This window comes from Salmo salar, chromosome ssa14 (assembly GCF_905237065.1).
Source record: "Salmo salar chromosome ssa14, Ssal_v3.1, whole genome shotgun sequence".
NCBI lineage: Eukaryota > Metazoa > Chordata > Actinopteri > Salmoniformes > Salmonidae > Salmo > Salmo salar.
The window spans coordinates 7,917,053-7,935,062 of record NC_059455.1 but is presented as its reverse complement, the minus strand read 5'-3'; the positions used below and the strand labels follow the sequence as shown (position 1 = coordinate 7,935,062).

At 42.2% G+C, this 18,010-nt stretch overlaps 1 protein-coding gene across 4 annotated transcripts in view; it reads left to right on the top strand.

Annotated features, from left to right (window-relative positions):
- The window catches only part of LOC106568697 (abl interactor 1), a 49,395-nt gene extending 32,515 nt beyond the window's left edge, over window positions 1–16,880 (top strand). The window contains exons 3-11 of one of the 4 annotated variants that reach the window (XM_014139263.2): window positions 303–479; window positions 3,325–3,339; window positions 3,696–3,808; window positions 3,992–4,132; window positions 8,269–8,369; window positions 9,316–9,528; window positions 11,615–11,701; window positions 15,894–16,082; window positions 16,486–16,880. In XM_014139263.2, coding sequence (XP_013994738.1) covers window positions 303–479; window positions 3,325–3,339; window positions 3,696–3,808; window positions 3,992–4,132; window positions 8,269–8,369; window positions 9,316–9,528; window positions 11,615–11,701; window positions 15,894–16,082; window positions 16,486–16,661 — 1,212 coding nt within the window. In that variant the 3' untranslated portion in view covers window positions 16,662–16,880. The remainder of the gene's footprint in view (window positions 1–302; window positions 480–3,324; window positions 3,340–3,695; window positions 3,809–3,991; window positions 4,133–8,268; window positions 8,370–9,315; window positions 9,529–11,614; window positions 11,702–15,893; window positions 16,083–16,485) is intronic. The other 3 variants (XM_045693837.1, XM_014139264.2, XM_045693838.1) reach the window with 3 other exon arrangements.
- The last annotated feature ends 1,130 nt before the right edge of the window (window positions 16,881–18,010 follow it).

Below are 18,010 nucleotides of genomic sequence, written 5' to 3'. Positions count from 1 at the left end.
TATTGGACATGTCCAGGCAGTCCCTCCCTGTTTCAACCCCTAAGGGCCACTAAATGTGAAACACTGTTGTTGTAGTCCATCAGTATGAATAGTTTATATGCTTTCTTAATGCTGCCATAAAAATGACTTACTGGAGGTGTTACAGTCATAGTAAAATGTAATGATCTAAGACTGTAATAAAAATCTATGACAGACACGCCAAACATATGACAGTGTAAAGTCACTGTAATTACATTTAGCAGAGCACTCCTTCCTCTTCCTTGCTTCTAATCCTCTCTCTCTCTCCCCATCCCTCCATTCAGACAGTGGACATCCACAAGGAGAAGGTGGCACGGCGAGAGATTGGCATCCTGACCACCAACAAGAACACCTCGCGCACGCACAAGATCATCGCCCCAGGCAACATGGAGCGGCCAGTCCGGTACATCAGGAAGCCCATCGACTACACGCTGCTGGACGACGTGGGCCACGGTGTCAAAGTAAGAGTCCCCTATATTTCAAAGAAAAAGCCACGGTGTCAAAGTAAGAGCCCCCCCCTTCTTAAAGTAAAAGCAACAGACTGGAGTCACGTCATCCTCAGCCCCAGTGCCTCATACTGACATTTTCAGAAAAAAACACTACTCAATATGTAATACTGCATTGACGTCTCCAGTATCCATGCTGGTTTCGGCTTACACCCTTCATAGCAATTGATCAACTGGAGTCATTAATTAGTTAGTCATCATTCCCTCAGGTGTGTGCTAGTCCTTATATAAATCAATTTTCCTGAGAGGCAAACACACAATTAGCACCAGATTCACGCCTGGAACAGTCATGTAAGTGGTCTGTCTAGCCATTTTATTACCATTTAATTACTTCCACTTAATTAAATCATGCTAATCAATAAACTGCCCTTTTAGTTAATGAAGTGCAGCAGGGGGTGTGAAGATTTAACATAACACTGTAGCTGTCAGTGTAGTAGGCGAAGCCATCAGTGGTTACAAGCTTGGCTCCTCTAACCTCTGTCTGTGTCCAAGAACTCTAGGAGGTTACTGGCTGGGAAGTCTGACGCCATCATATCCCCCATGAATTGTGGGGAAATAATCTTTCAGCTATCTTCCGGTTCCGACTTCATTTGTTATTCTCCCTCCCTCGGATCTCTCTCTCTCTCTCTCTCTCTCTCTCTCTCTCTCTCTCTCTCTCTCTCTCTCTCTCTCTCTCTTGCTCTCTCTCTCTCTCTCCCTCCCTCTCTCTTTCTCTCACTTTGAGTTTGTTGTGTGTATTGGTTGCTGCCTGTCATTGATAGTCCTTTATTTGCCATGGTGTGCTATGCATGAATGAATCACTATATTACTCTTGCTGTGACTGTGTCTCTTATGTTAGATAATGAGTTTGTTTGTTGATATTCTTCTAACATCCGCTGCAAAGCAATTCTAACCAAAAGAGGCCCTATTCACACATTTGTCTTAGTCTCATGATACAAATGGATTTGAGAATTTGCAGCAATACAAAATTAGCGAATGGATACATGCATATAGTATGTAATATGTCTGTCCACTATATTGGGGTTTCCTATAGTGACCAAATGTACAATATGACTTCTCAGTCTACACAAAGAGGTCAACATCATTTCAGTCATGACCCCCGATGACGTCATATGGGGTATTTTTCTTCTGACCTTTTCTTCTCATCTTTTTGACTACAAAACGCACAAAAGTTTCACAATTTTCACATATGTAGAAACTAGTATGTCGCCGAACATAATGGATATGATGTTAAAAAGTGGTGAAGTGCACCTTTAAGATAGGTTTCCTGTGTCTGGTACAGAAAGCTGTCAGATTCAATTTTCTCAGGACTCAGTAGTGCAATGTTCTGAGTCTGGTGCACCTCCATTTTGATTCCTCGGGTTTCACTGTGTCTGCTTCATGGTTGACAGACAGTCAGACAGAGAGGGAGCCCTCTCAGATTTCCCCTTTCTCCACCGAAACATACGTGTGTTATAATAATTCAGAGCCATTGATATCAGCCCAGTGCCACTATAGCCACACCAGTCGTGTGTGTGTGTGTGTGTGTGTGTGTGTGTGTGTGTGTGTGTGTGCTGATGCATATACCATTAAACATACACATTTTAATGCCGATGAGGCCCGAGTGGTTGGATGTGTGTGTGTTTTTGGATGTATGTTTAAGCAGACTTGTGTAGTATGAGCGCCATGCGTTTTTGTGTGTGTGTGTGTGTGTGTGGGGGGGCTCATGTACTGTATGTATACGTGTGCATGCGCGTGTGAACACCTCATTAGCCCAGCTCATTCTCACAGCCTATTTCCCCTTCGTTGGGGCAGGAGAAGTCCCCGGAGGCTCGCCTTGGACAATGAATACCAAATCACTCTCCTCGCCTCCCGGTTACCGTGGTATCCTCCCAATAGTCATTACTGACAGACAGTTGCCCCTGGAGACGGAGGCGTGTGTCTTCCCCCTACAGGACACATCCATAGTGACAGCCAAGGGAGCTTTTCAACAATTACGAATCAGGAGACATTTTAGAGAGACAGGGTAGTCGACTGTCACCAGTTACTGTAAACGCAAATCATGTGTTAGACCACACTGACTTGACTGGTTACAACAGCTAGCTTCCAGTAGAATCCAAATCAGCCATTTGACTGACTGAACTGTGAGCCATCTCAGTTAGGGGGCAGGTTTTAGCGGGAGCTAGCTGTCCATGATGAGGTTCAATATTAGGTGTTGGATAAATAGAATAGGACAGTCAGAGGTTACAGTTCACTAGTCAGGCTAATTCAGGAATGTAATCATTGAGAACTCAAGTATTTTATCCCTGCTACCTCTATCGCTTTTTTAAATTATATTTTCACTGTATTCCTAACTAGAATAGTTACAAAATAATATTCTCTAATCCAGTGGTCCGAAATGTTTTTTTTGTTGCACACAACTTAAAATTGACAGTAGAAAATGCAGGGGACACCACTTGGGAAAATGGTATATTCCCTAGTTAATGCTGTGTGTTCATATTCATTCTATTTTATGCCCCACAGGCTGTCCCAACACATAATAATGACATGAAACAGGTGTTAGTCATCTTTCTTGTCTTAACCAATAAGCACAAGAGTTCTTACTATGTCTCCTCCAGTGAGCCCAAGTGTTACTCCTTAGGTCTTACTCCCCTGCTACTCTTAACCAATGAGCACAGCTGTTATTACTGTAGTTCTCACTCTGTCTCTTCTCTTAACCGATAAGCACACGTGTTAATCCCTTTGTTCTTACTCACCTGCTACTCTTAACCAATGAGTATGTTGTTATTTTGTCTCTTCTCTTTTTACTGCCTGCACTCAGTGGCTTAAAGCCAAGGTAAGAGCTGTGTTTCTCCCCCTACCCATGATGCTTTGACCCTCTAAGCCCCCATTACTCTGGGTCGCCTCATTTCGTAACATCAGTATATGTTGTATGTATATTAAAACTTTATGAGAGAATGTAGTCCTAATATAAAGTCCTTGTTATGTCTCCAAATGATCGAAATTATCTCTCAGTTAAACAATACAGATACCATCACAAAACACTAAAAGTGAAAACAAAATGTTAACTATAAACTGCACCGTACTGTAATAGGATACTTGCACAATGTAACATACAGTAATTGCCTTTGTAAAGGGTTGAACATCAGTTGGCCACCTATGACTGAGAATCCACGTTTTTCTTTTTTATAGCAACATGGCAACAACCAGCCAGCGAGGGGAGGAGGAGGGGGGACATTATCGAGGACCAATCCACCGACACAGAAACCCCCGAGCCCACCCATGGCTGGTCGTGGGACTCTTGGGTATGGTATCCCAAAAATGTGTGTATGAGTGTGTGTGTGCCTGTGTGAGCTTGTGTTGTGCTGATGTGCACTTGAGTTATTGGTGTGTATGTGCACGTGTGTGTTTTCTTAACGTGCAAAATGTTATTGGTGTGTGTTGTGTTGACATGCGCTTAATGTTCTCAATGTGTGTGTCCTCTCCAGGCGAAACACCCCCTATAAGACCCTGGAGCCAGTCAAGCCTCCAACGGTGCCTAACGACTATATGACCAGCCCAGCACGACTAGGCAGCCAGCACAGCCCTGCACGCACGGCCTCCCTCAACCAGAGACCCAGAACACACAGGTAACACACACTGCCCACCCCTAATTTGCATGTGGCCACTGGAGCGTGTGTGTGCCTAGGTGTGTGTGTTGGTGTGTTTTACACCTTTCAAACCAAGACGGGGTGACGCCAACGTTTTGCAGACTTTTCTTTATATCTGAAAGGTAGTGCCAGCAACAAAGCCTGCGTGGTTGACCAATGAGCCGAGTTCATCGTGTCATCCAATCAAACAATGTTTTAATGACAACATTCATGCTGACAACAAAGGGGGCCGCTGGCAGCTCGTCTGTAAGAGCATGTGATTAAAAACCAAGCATTGCCTCCCCTCCCCTCAATGAAGGCTGGATTTTTTTTGTCCCTCATAAGTGTTCCTTTTTTGTCCTTTTTTTGTTCATCAAGTAGCCAAGCTTATCAATAAAGGGTCGTGAGATTACTTTGAAATAAATCTTATTTAGCAAAGCTTTATTAAAATATCAAGTTTGTGAGCAGCAAAATAGTGAGCGGACATCCCCTTTTTATCTGTAGGCCTACATTATTTTATCTAGCTCCTGTTTTTTTCCTTTAACAATTGCTTGCTTTTTATTTCATATGATTATGAACCAAGCCTTCCTCAGGCTACCCTTACACTAGGCCAGGAATTGGCCACTGGTGGCCCCTGGACCCAATTTTATTTTGGGGGGGTTGACTCAACTTCAGGGTCTCAACCACCTGATAGATTAATAGAATACACAAGGTGCAATTTCGAAATTTTGGTTGTGCATCAGCAGTCACTTAATTAGCCCATGTCAGCATTTTGTTTTAGATTGGTAAATTAGTCCATTATGTTTATGTCACGCCTGCTCCCACTCTCGCTCTCGAACAACAGGCTGCCCTTCATTACGCACACCTGTCACCATCATTACACACATCTGTGCTCATTGGACTCACCTGGACTCCTTCACGTTGTTGATTGATCTGTCTGTTCCTCAGTTTTGTTTCCCGTGCCAGTATTGTTGTAATGTCATTTTGTTTCCCCTGACCATACGCTGTCCTTCCTCTGTTTGATGTCCATTTTCCATTAAATGTTCACTCCCTGTACTTGCTTTTCATCTCCAGCGTCGGTCCTTACAGAATACTGACACCCCTATTTGAAGCATCAGGGAGTTCTTGTTTTTTGTTTTTGGTGGTGACGTTGGGTCTGGGTGCCGCTGATGAGGTTTCCTTGCCTCGGTTGGCTCGGCAGGCTCCCATGCCACGTCATGCCTCAGCCGGCTTGTCGGGCTCCTACGCCTCAGCCGATCATCAGGCTCCCATCCCACGTCATGCCACAGCCGGCCCGTCAGGCTCCCACGCTTCAGCCGGCTCGTCGGGCTTCTACTCCTCAACCGGCTAGTCCAGCGCCCATGACTCAGCCGGCCCGTCAGGCTCGCCCAGGTGGGACACCGGGTGGCGCCCCTAGGGGGAGGGGGTACTGTCACGCCTGCTCCCACTCTCCCTCGGCTGCCCTTTATTACGCACACCTGTCACCATTACTACACGCATCTGCACTCATTGGACTAACTTGGACTCCTTCATGTTGTGGATTGCCCCCTCTATATCTGTCTGTTCCTCAGTTTTGTTCCCAGTGTCAGCATTATTGTCGTAATGTCAGATGCTGTCCTTCCTCTGTTTGATGTCCGTTTTCCATTAAATGTTCACTCCCTGTACTTGCTTCTCATCTCCAGCGTCGGTCCTTACAGTTTATAAAACATTACATTTGGGAGCTGTATAACGTTGAGTGGACATTCCCCCTTTCTCTTGATATCGGATATTTATCCAGCTTCTGTGAAAACTTTGAATGTGCGTAAAACCCTCCAGTCGTTGTTGCCTTAATATTATATGCCCACGGTAGGGGTATTACGGTGCCTGTAACTGTATTGAAACATAGCCTATTTAAAACAAGTTGTTGTTTTGTTTTTATTCGAATTGGATTGGAATTATTCACTGTCTTTTTAGGCCATATCAAAGTAAATGTAATCTTGCCTATTGACAACATTTGGCATACCCATGGCTTAGCCCGAGGCGTCACTGCAATCCCTGGTTCGAATCCAGCCTGCATCACATCCGGTCGTGATTGGGAGTCCCGTAGTGCGGCGTACAATTGGCCCAGCGTCGTCCGGGTTTGGCTGGGGTAGGCCGTCATTGTAAATAAGAATTAGTTCTTAACTGACTTGCCTAGTTAAATAAAGGTTAAATAAAAAAATAAAGCCCTATATCAGTGTGGATGTTATGTATACAGTTGAATTTGGAAGTTTACATACACTTAGGTTGGAGTCATTAAAACTCGTTTTTCAACCACTCCACAAATTTCTTGTTAACAAACTATAGTTTTGGCAAGTCGGTTAGGACATCAACTTTGTGCATGACACGAGTAATTTTTCCAACAATTGTTTACAGACAGATTATTTCACTTATAATTCACTGTATCACAATTCCAGTGGGTCAGAAGTTTACATATGCTAAGTTGACTGTGCCATTAAACAGTTTGGAATATTCCAGAAAATGATGTCATGGCTTTAGAAGCTTCTGATAGGCTAATTGACATCATGTGAGTCAATTGGAGGTGTATCTGTGGATATATTTCACAGATACACCTCCAAACTCAGTGCCTCTTTGCTTGACATCATGGGAAAATCAAAAGATATCAGCCAAGACCTCAGAAAAATAATTGTAGACCTCCACAAGTCTGGTTCGACTTTGGGAGCAATTTCCAAATGCCTGAAGGTACCACGTTCATCTGTACAAACAATAGTACGCAAGTATAAACACCATGGGACCACACAGCCGTCATACCGCTCAGGAAGGAGACGCGTTCTGTCTCCTAGAGAGGAACGTACTTTGGTGCGAAAAGTGCAAATCAATCCCAGAACAACAGCAAAGGACCTTGTGAAGATGCTGGAGGAAACTGGTACAAAAGTATCTATGTCCACAGTAAAAATGAGTCCTCTATCGACATAACCTGAAAGGCCGCTCAGCAGGGAATAAGTCACTATGGTTTGCAACTGCACATGGGGACAAATATCATACTTTTTGGAGAAATGTCCTCTGGTCTGATGAAACAAAAATAGAACTGTTTGGCCATATTGACCATCGTTATGTTTGGAGGAAAAAGGGGGAGGCTTGCAAGCCGAAGAACACCATCCCAACCGTGAAGCACGGGGGTGGCAGCATCATGTTGTGGGGGTGCTTTGCTGCAGGAGGGACTGGTGCACTTCACAAAATACCCGAAACGTTTGACCCAAGTTAAACAATTTAAAGGCAATGATACCAAATACTAATTGAGTGAATGTAAACTTCTGACCCACTGGGAATGTGATGAAAGAAATAAAAGCTGATATAAATCATTCTCTCTAATATTTTTCTGACATTTCACATTCTTAAAATAAAGTGATGCTCCTAATTGACCTAAAACAGGGAATTTTTACGAGGATTATATGTCAGGAATTGGGAATTATTTGGCGAATGTGTATGTAAACTTCCAACATCAACTGTATATTTACATATTCAAGCCATGAAATGACTTAGAATAATGTGGACTGCTAACATTTTCAACATATTTAGCAAAGATGGGATAGCCCCAAATGTTGTTATTTTGTTTTTGTCGGCTATTTATCAAACTAGGTTATAACGGACTAACATTAGAATTGGAGTTGATGACAACGCAATACATTAAAAAATGTAAATACACAACTTGAAGAAGCCACGTATTTAGTGACAGAGCATGTTCTGATTGGCCAGTGAAGAGTCAACCCTCGACACACCTACAACAAATGTATTCATCAAAACCCAGCCTATTCACTCCTCTGTTAGCTCTTGCGCTCATAATTCCTGCAGGGAAAATAGCTAAAATATTTCTGAGACACCCTCGGACCTATAGAGCTACCGCCAGTCTAAGACTTACCATTGTGTTAGGTTTGAAAAATAGAGCCCATTATACTCTACAGCTGAATTGTGATAGGAGCTCATGCTGACAATATAATTACAGATTGTCTGACACTCTATTCTTTCGTCATCCTTCTCTTTTATTCTCTCTCTCTCTATATATATATATATATATGACTCTCTCTTTACCTCTTCCCTATCCCAATTTCTTCCCCTCATCTTTCTCTCTCTCTCTCTCTCGCTCTCTCTCTGTGCAGTGGCAGCAGTGGGGGTAGTGGCGGGCGAGAGAACAGCGGTGGCAGCAGCATAAGTGTTCCTCTGGCCGTGCCCACTCCCTCCCCTCCCAGCCTGGGACCAGGTGAGGCCAGCGATACATCTCCTTTAGCTTAGCTTTGCATTTAACTAGCCATTGTATTATTGTAGATTCTTTGCTAGCTTAGTATTTAGGTGTCCATTCTATTGAATTAGCTTCTCTTTTAACCTAGTTTAGCATTCAGCCTTCCATTCTGTTTGTTTCTCTGTTAGCATTGTTTAGCTCAGCATTTTGTTGTCGGTTCTGTCTAATTAGCTTCTCTGTTAACCTATTGGTAGTGTAGCATTTTAGCCGTTTCATTCTGTTAGCTTAGCATTAGCCTTTCTGTCTAGCTTCTCTGTTAGCTTAGCATTTAGCCTTCCATTCTGTATAGGATCTCTGGTACCCTAGCTTAGAATGTAGACTTCCATTTTGGTACCTTTTCTTCTCTCTTAGCTTAGGATTTAGCTTTCCATTCTGTTATCTTCGCTTCTCATTTTGTTTAGCATAGCATTTAGCTGTCCTTTCTGTCTGACCAGTCTTATTCCTTTAGCATCGCATCTCCTGCTTCTATCAGGCCTTCTCCTGTCTTCAACTTAGCATGTGTCTGTTTATTGTGTCAGCTAATCTTTTCATATACATACGCTTAGCTGCCTATTTGTTCTGTCAATTTGGCATCTCTTTTGGCATACAATGGTGTTAGTCTGTTTGTTTCAGCCTCATATTATGCATCAGTTTTCCATACAATTCAGCTGTACATTTAGATCTAGATTCATATGCATATTTTGGTGATATTTTGGCAGCACAGTATATCTTCTCATGGAACTCTTTTTTTCTGTCTGGTTGGTTGTTGTGCTCAGGCACACCAGCCACAGCTGAGTCGCTTCCATCCAACCACACACTAAATAAGTGCGGTTAAGACAGGGCCAACTTCAGTGAATTCACTAACTCTCTCACTCTCCTTTCCCTACCTTCTTTCTCCGTACCCCTCTCCCCACCTCAACAACCACAGCAGCAGTCCCCCAGGGCCCAGGCCTGGGTCCCATCCCCATGTCCCAGTTTGGCACCATCTCGCGGCAGGTCTCCCGCCACAACTCCACCGCCACCTCAGCTTCCATGGTGTCGGCCACAGGTACCTACCGCCGGGCGCCCTCCGGCAGCTCCCATTTCTCCATGTCCCAGCAGCCCCACCTCAATGGGGGACCCGCCTACCCCCAGAACTCAGGTAAGACCACGGGAAGAATTTTTGTTGGATTATGGTTGAAGTAATGTTAGGTCTGACCAAAGAAGAAAGTTAATAGACCGTAGTTGGATTATGGTTGAATGTTTGTAACCGACCAAAGAGCAACATCAATAGACGGTCAACTCAGTGTGTGTCCTGGATAGGAGTCAGTTTGAGGTAGCTCACTTTAATTGCAGGTAAAAGAGAAGAGGCAGTGGAAGACATAAATCCACACACACTCACATTAGCAGTCAGACAAAGGGAAATCCAGGACACACATATACACACGCTGACATTAGCTGTCAGACAAGAGGAGATTTAGGACGAACGTCGCAAACATAAAACCAAGGCATACTGTCGGTATCGCTGTTAACTCTCACACATAACATTGACCCATAAGAGGTAGACTAGTCTGGAGAGGGGCGACAGTGACTGATCTATGTGTCTGAAGGCAGCTCTATGGCGGTGAAATAAATCAGACGTGACTAGTTGTGAGACAACCATTTCATTACTGCTGATTTATGCCCCGGGAGTCAGAGAGGAAAACCACCCTCATGATGATGTGTCACCCTCTATGACAGTGGTTTTCAACCAGTGTGCCGCAAAACTTTTCCAATTCTTGATAACACTCGCTTATAAATATTACCTGTGGAATGAACGTGGGATTTTGACTTGGGGGCACCAGTGCCGCTAGAAAGAAAATCAATCAGATAATACATTGATTGAATGGCACACATGGTTACAAATCTGTATCGTTGTTTCAAGTCCGGTGCGCTGCAGCTGTTTTTACATTTGGATCATTTGAGGGGCGCGTATCATGAGCAAAGTAATTAGTATCCTTTTCCTTTGCCTGTGAGAACCATTAACACAGGCAAGTCTGAGGCTTAGCAGTATCATAGCCTCTGCCATAGAAGCAAACGGAGCTTGGCTTTGTGTCTGTTGATGCACCTTTACAATGCAGGAAACGGCTCGTTTCTAGACCTTTCCGTTCAAAGTAAGACCTATTTTACCAGAGCTACATGTTTTCCTTTCTATCTGAGAGTTGCAGGATGCTCTTAAAGGGGTACACACAAATGAACCATCATGAGTGGGCCTAAGGAACTATGAAAATAGTTGAAATACACCCAGTTGAATCTATGAAAAAATGGTTGTCACAGAAAATGAATGATTTGCAGTATGGATCAGATGAGATGAAGGTCATTAACACTTAATAAATGATTAGGAAAGGTTTAGGTGTGCCACATCATTTATTAGCCCATCAAGGTGTGCCACTGATCAAAAAAATGTTAGGAACCACCGCTTTATGACATCATGCCTTTGGGTGGGAACAATCATTACAACACTGTACTGGGGTTAGGGTGATGTTCATTCAATGAAGGGCATAATCATTGTCTTACGTCAGATATGAGTTATGCAACCTATCGGAAGACAAAGGAATGTCATAAAAATATGTGAATTTTTCAACTGAAGAACAGAAATGCACAGTGTAGCTGTTTGCATTTTATTGCACAGTAAACTAGAAGTTGGTATTATTACACAATACATTTTTGACACAATTTAAAATCATTCCTATAACATTGGGGACTACTCTGTATGAAATGGTACCTCATTGTGTTCATTTCAATTAATCCCAAAGAAACCGAGGACATTTGGTAATAATAATTGGTCAAACTAAATTGTTACAACACAAATAAACACTGTCTATAGTATACTGTGAAATATCATGCTGCCATGCTGAATGTTGTTTGTTTACATAGCCAGTAGGCAAAACTGGTTGAAATAACACCAAAATAACCTAATTTCAACCAGTTTGTTGTTGTAATAACATCATTTCAACCAGCTTGTGGTTGTAATAACATCATTTCAACCAGTTTGTGGTTGTAAAAACGTAATTTCAACCAGCTTTGCCTGAAGGGTAAAGTTGAATTGAGAGAATAAAATACTCTAAGTGGGTATGCACGCTTACTGCTTTGTTTTGCTCTCTGACAAGCATATTTTTCCTGTGTTTCTCCTTCCATCTCCCTATCTCTCTTTCGTTCTCTCTCTCTGGTATGTCCATCTGTCTGCCTGTCTGTGTTGCTGCTTTTAGTGTCTGTGGCTCCTCCTCCCCCTCCTATGGTCCAGCTGACTCCTCAGATTCCTCTGACGGGCTTTGTGGCCAGAGTGCAGGAGACCAGTAAGTAACACACACGCACACACACACACACACGTTATGTTCTTCCATCCCCGTTGGGACCTAAAATGTATTTCCATTTAAAATCCTATTTTCCCAAAACCTAACCCTTACCATACCCCTAACCCAAACCTGAAAACTAAACCTAACCATCATTTTAACCCTAATTGTAACCTGAAACCTAACTCCTGAGTTTAAAATAGCCTTTGTCCTCATGGGGACGTGAGAAATGTCTCCACGAGAGAGAATTTTCCTTGTTTTTCTATCCTTGTGGGGACATTTGGCGATTTTAGTTCCCCAAAAGGATAGAAGAACCAACGCACACACAGGTAACAGCACCTCTCCCTCAGCCTTACATTTCACACTGTCACCTATTTGTGCTCTTTTATGCTGGGTCTGTCATGCCTTTTTCGTACGCTGGCTACTGCCTTTAGACACACCCCTCCAATGTTTTGTCTGTTGCCATGGTCACTGAGTGACAGTGGCGAGAGTTATATGGTTCTACCTTTGTCCCCTGAAAACACGTGACTTAACGTTTGGAAAACCGCATAGTGCCAGCCAAGTCAAACACAGTTTTAATCAGACAGGGCACGTCTCAGGGATCTTCCCAATCCCTACTGTACACAGCAGCTGTGTCCTTGTCCAGGTGACTTTAGTTGTTAATCCAGCTTTCAAATGAAACTTGGATCCTTACTTTCCTTATGTTGCATTTGCATTTCACCTCGAGAAACCCTACTAGCCATATCTGAACTACTGTGTCTGTTTTATACATACAGTGCATTCGGAAAGTATTCAGAACCGTTTACTTTTTCCACATTTTGTTACGTTACAGCCTTATTCTAAAATGGATTAAATAACAATTCTCATCAATCTACACACAATACCCCATAATGACGAAAACAGGTTTTTAGACATTTTTGCAAATGTATTAAAAATAAAAAGCAGAAATACCTTATTTGCATAAGTATTCTGACCCTTTACTATGAGATTCGAAATTGAGCTCAGGTACATGCTGTTTCCATAGATCATCCTTGAGATGTTTCTACAACTTGATTGGAGTCCACCTGTGGTAAATTCATGATTCGACATGATTTGGAAAGGCACACACCTGCCTATATAAGGTCCTGCAGTTGACAGTGAATGTCAGAGCAAAACCCAAGCCTTGAGGTTGAAGTAATTGTCCGTAGAGCTCAGATACAGGATTGTATCAAGGCACAGATCTGGGGAAGGGTACCAAAAAATGTCTGCCGCATTGAAGGTCCCCAAGAACACAGTGGCCTCCATTATTCTTAAATGGAAGAAGTTTGGAACCACCAAGACTCTTCCTAGAGCTGGCCGCTCGGCCAAACTGAGAAATTGGGAGAGAAGGGCCTTGGTCAGGGAGGTGACCAAGAACTCGATAGTCACTCTGACAGAGCTCTAGAGTTCCTCTTTGAAGATCGGAGAACCTTCCAGAAGGACAACCATCTCTGCAGCCCTCCACCAATCAGGCCTTTCAGTAAAAGGCACATGACAGCCTGCTTGGAGTTTGCCAAAAAGCACCCAAAGAACTCTCAGACCATGAGAAACAAGATTCTCTGGTCTGATGAAACTAAGATTGAACTCTTTGCTACATCACATCTGGAGGAAACCTGGCACCATCCCTACGGTGAAGCATGGTGGTGGCAGCATCATGCTGTCAGGATGTTTTTCAGCGGCAGGGACTGGGAGACTAGTTAGGATTGAGGGAAAGATGAACAGAGCAAAGTACAGAGAGATCCTTGATGAAAACGCGCAGGACCTCAGACTGGGGCGAAGGTTCACCTTCCAACAGGACAACGACCCTAAGCACACAGCCAAGACAACGCTGGAGTGGCTTCGGAACAAGTCTCTGAATGTCCTTGAGTGGCTCAGCCAGAGCCCTGGCTTGAACCCGATCGAACATCTCCGGAGAGACCTGAGAAAAGCTGTGCAGCAACGCTCCCCATCCAGCCTGACAGAGCTTGAGAGGATCTGCAGAGAAGAACGTTTGCAAAGATTTCCAAAAACCTTTTTTTCCTTTGTCATTATGGGGCATTGTATGTATATTGATGAGGGGGAAAAAACGATTTAATCAATTTCAGAATAATGCTGTAACGTAACAATATGTGGAAAAAGTCGAGAGATCTGAATACTTTCCGAGTGCATGGTATAATAAGAGAAGACACTATGTTCTGTCATGCTATCTGCTGGCCAGAAAAGGTCATCACACATCTGAAAGATCAGGCTCATGCATGGCATAGAATATAATTGAATAGAATAGACAAGAATATTGGTATAATAGAATACAATTGCGGTAGAATAGAATACAGGTAGAATATAATGGAATCGAATAGAATACTGGTAGAATAGAATCTAATATATACCTTCCTAATATTGAGTTGCACCCATTTTTGCCCTCAGAAAAGCCTCAATTCGTCGGGTCATGGACTCTACAAGGTGTCGAAAGCGTTCCACAGGGATGCTGGCCCATGTTGACTCCAGTGCTGGTGGTGGACCATTCTTGATTCACTGGAAACTGTTAAGAGTAAAAAACACAGCAGTGTTGCAGTTCTTGACTGTGCCTGCCACCTACTACCATACCCCGTTCAAAGGCACTTAAATCTTTTGTCTTGCCCATTCACCCTCTGAATGGCACACATACACAATCAATTTCTCAATTGTCTCAAGGCTTAAAAATCCTTCATTAACCTGTCTCTTCCCCTTCATCTACACTGATTGAAGTGGTATTTAACAGTTGACATCAATAAGGGATCATAGCTTTCACCTGGCCAGTCTATGTCATGGAAAGAGCAGGTGTTCCTAATGTTTTGTACACTCCCTGTATATGAATGAATGTTTTGTTTGTATGATGTTAAGGAGCAACACACTGGAAGGGGCAGATTTAAGTTATTTGTTCAGTTTGGAGTGGCGGAAGCTAAGACCATTTCAGAAATGTTAATTAGCTTTTATTGTTTAAAGAAATCATGAAAGAGATTGGTGTGTTTTTTCACTATTTCATCATGGCATGGGGTTGTGACAGACATTTGTTTCAAATCTATCACTTGATGGTTTCATTTCAGAGAGACAAATGAGCTTGTTTTTTTGCAAAATGCTATATATCTCCCTCACTGTCAGAGAAATAAGTAGTACTGCTAGGCTTTACACAGTCAAATGTAGCAAATAACTTAATTTTTAATAAAGAAAGCTACACATTTTGTATTTGTGACATCAATATAGTTATTTGTAAAGAATTATAATTCAATACAGCAATATGAGATTTACATTTGACATTTTAGTTGTTTATCAGATGCTCTTATTCAGTAACTTAAGGTAAGTGTGTTCATCTTAAAATAGCTAGGTGAGACAACCACATATCACAGTAAAATATACAGGATACAAAGGTTACATTCCAGCTAAACAATGGATATATAGCGTTTAGCAAAAAAACATTGAAACTCAATTAATAAAAAATCTGAGAACAGTAATATTTTACACATACATTAAGGTACCCATAAGAAATCATTTCTGATGAAAAAACACATATGAAAAATGTGTGGATATAGCATTTTGGAAATAAACGTAAACAGTTGTTCCTGTTTACACTACAGTATATATATTTAGGAGTTTTTCCTGGTCAGGTCACATGGTCAGGAGAAACCCCAGGCCATAATATAGAGAAATTAGAATGGCATCTTTTTGTATGGACTAACTCCGCCATGGTTCGTTGGACAAAGCCTATGGGGAAATGAATGGTGTTTTTGATAGGGTTTTTGGATATACGCCAAAAATAAGGTATGTTTGATAAACACAAGCTTAGGAGATCTCATACGTTTTGCTCTATGAGATAATTTTCATCAGCTAACGTCACTTTTTGTGAATTTTTAAGCATTTATGTAGCAAAACAAAGCATAAAGGTAATGTTAACTGACTGGTATTATCTCATAGAACAAAACGTATAAGATCTGCTAAGGCTGTGTTAACCTCAGACCTTATTTTCAGCGCTTATCCCAAAACCCTATTCTTTCCCCATAGGAATGGCTGAACGAATCAGAGGTAACTCATTTCCGTTTTTTAGCACTACAAGCTAGCGAGCGCTATTGATATCACACAAATAAATATAATTGCTATAACAGACATCCCTATGAAATTGTGCTTCCATAATGTCCAATTTATTTTCCTCTCCCCTCCTGTTCAGTAACAGACAGCCCGGACCCCCTTCCACCGCCCCCTCCCGAGGATGTTGTCATGTTTGAGGAGCCCTCGCCCCCTCCCCCGCCCCCACCAGTGGACTACCAGGGGGATGAGGAGGCGGCCGTGGTGCACTACAATGACCCTTATGCTGACGAAGACCCCCACTGGGCCCCCAAGTCCTACGTAGAGAAGGGTGAGTTTGACTTGAACCCCCGGAACTTTAGTGACGTCATACACTGACACCAGTTTGAACATGATTTACGTGCTGTTATAAGCTTGTTTTAAATGGTGCAAAACAAATGTCTGTGGAGACAAAGTATCAAACTTATCCAAATCCAAAGGACCAATTAAGTAGAATAGGACAGATACTACTAAGGGACACCCACAAATTGTCAATCTTGGGTGTAGGCCTACTATACTATACTATACTATATTATAGTGCTGTATCTCCTTAAGTAATTATTTCACGTACAGCTCTATTCCCACCAGCTGTTCTCCCTCACTCTGTTCTGTCTATGGTCAGGTCGTTATTGTAAAAGAGAATTTGTTCTCAATAATTTACCCGGTAAAATAAATAAATCAAATGTTTTTTACAGTGGTGGCCATTTATGACTACTCCAAGGACAAGGAGGACGAACTCTCCTTCATGGAGGGCTCCATCATCTTCATCATCAAGAAGAACGACGACGGCTGGTACGAGGGCGTCTGCAACGGCGTCACTGGCCTCTTCCCCGGCAACTACGTAGAGTCCATCATGCACTATGCAGACTAAGGGCGGCCATTTTGACAGTGCAAAAACGCCAGGATGTTACAAAAAAAATGTGCTGAGTTTAGTATTTGAAACGATAAGGTAGCTTTTAGTAAGATGTTGGCATTTGTTTTGCACGGTCAAATTGTCCTGAAGGCCCCCATCTCTTATCCACACAGAAAAACGTCAATCTTACTTTTACAGAAAAAAATAAGAAAGAATAAACAAACAAACAAACGTGAAGAAGTGCATTGCGACATGAGTGACCGAATGTTTGTTTTTGTCAGTGTCCAAATTGCAATGTTACAAAACAAGCTAAATATTCAATTTACTATGCTACATGTTGGAGGGAGGGGTGGGTTGGGGAGGTGGGCCAAGGGATAGGGAATAGGAGTTTTGAATTCAAAAAGATATGAATGTTAATTTGCTTATTTCTGGTGAAGTTATTTAGTTTTGTTTACAGTACCAGTCCAAAGTTTGGACACACCTACTCATTCATGGGTTTTCAAGGGTTCTACATTGTAGAATAATAGTGAAGACATCAAAACTATGAAATAACACATATTGAATCATGCAGTAACCAAAAAAATAAAGTTCCAGGTGAAGCTGGTTGAGAGAATGCCAAGAGTGTGCAAAGCTGTCATCAAGGCAAAGGTTTGGACACACCTTGAAGAATCTCTACTTTGAAGAATCTCAAATACAAAATATGTTTGATATTTTCAACACTTTTTTGGTTGCTACATGATTCCATATGTGTTATTTCATAGTTTTGATGTCTTCACTATTGTTCTACAATGTAGAAAATAGTACAAATAAAGAAAAAACCTTGAATGAGTAGGTGTGTCCAAAATGTTGACTTGTACTGTATATATACAGTGCATTCGGAAAGTATTCAGACCCCTTGACTTTTCACACATTTTGTAAGGTTACAGCCATTTTCTAAAATTGATTAATAGATTTTTTTCCTCATCAATCTACACCCTCCATAATGACAAAGCAAAAACAAGTTTTTCAAAATTTTTGCTCATTTAGAAAAAAAAAACTTAAATGTCACATTTACATAAGTATTCAGACCCATTACTCAAGACTTTGTTGATGTACCTTTTGCAGCGATTACAGCCTCGAGTCTTCTTGGGTATGACGCTAAAAGCTTGGCACACCTGTTTTTGGGGAGTTCTCCCATTCTTCTCTGCAGATCCTCTCAAGCTCTGTCAGGTTGGATGGGGAGTGCATCGCAGTGCAAGAGGCGTCACTACAGATCCGAGTTTGATCCCGGGCCGTGTCTTTATAAAATGGCGCCAGAGCAGAAGGCAGACGTTTTACACGCCCCCAACCGATTGTGTTTTTTGTTCGTTTATCTGCGTTGTTTGTGA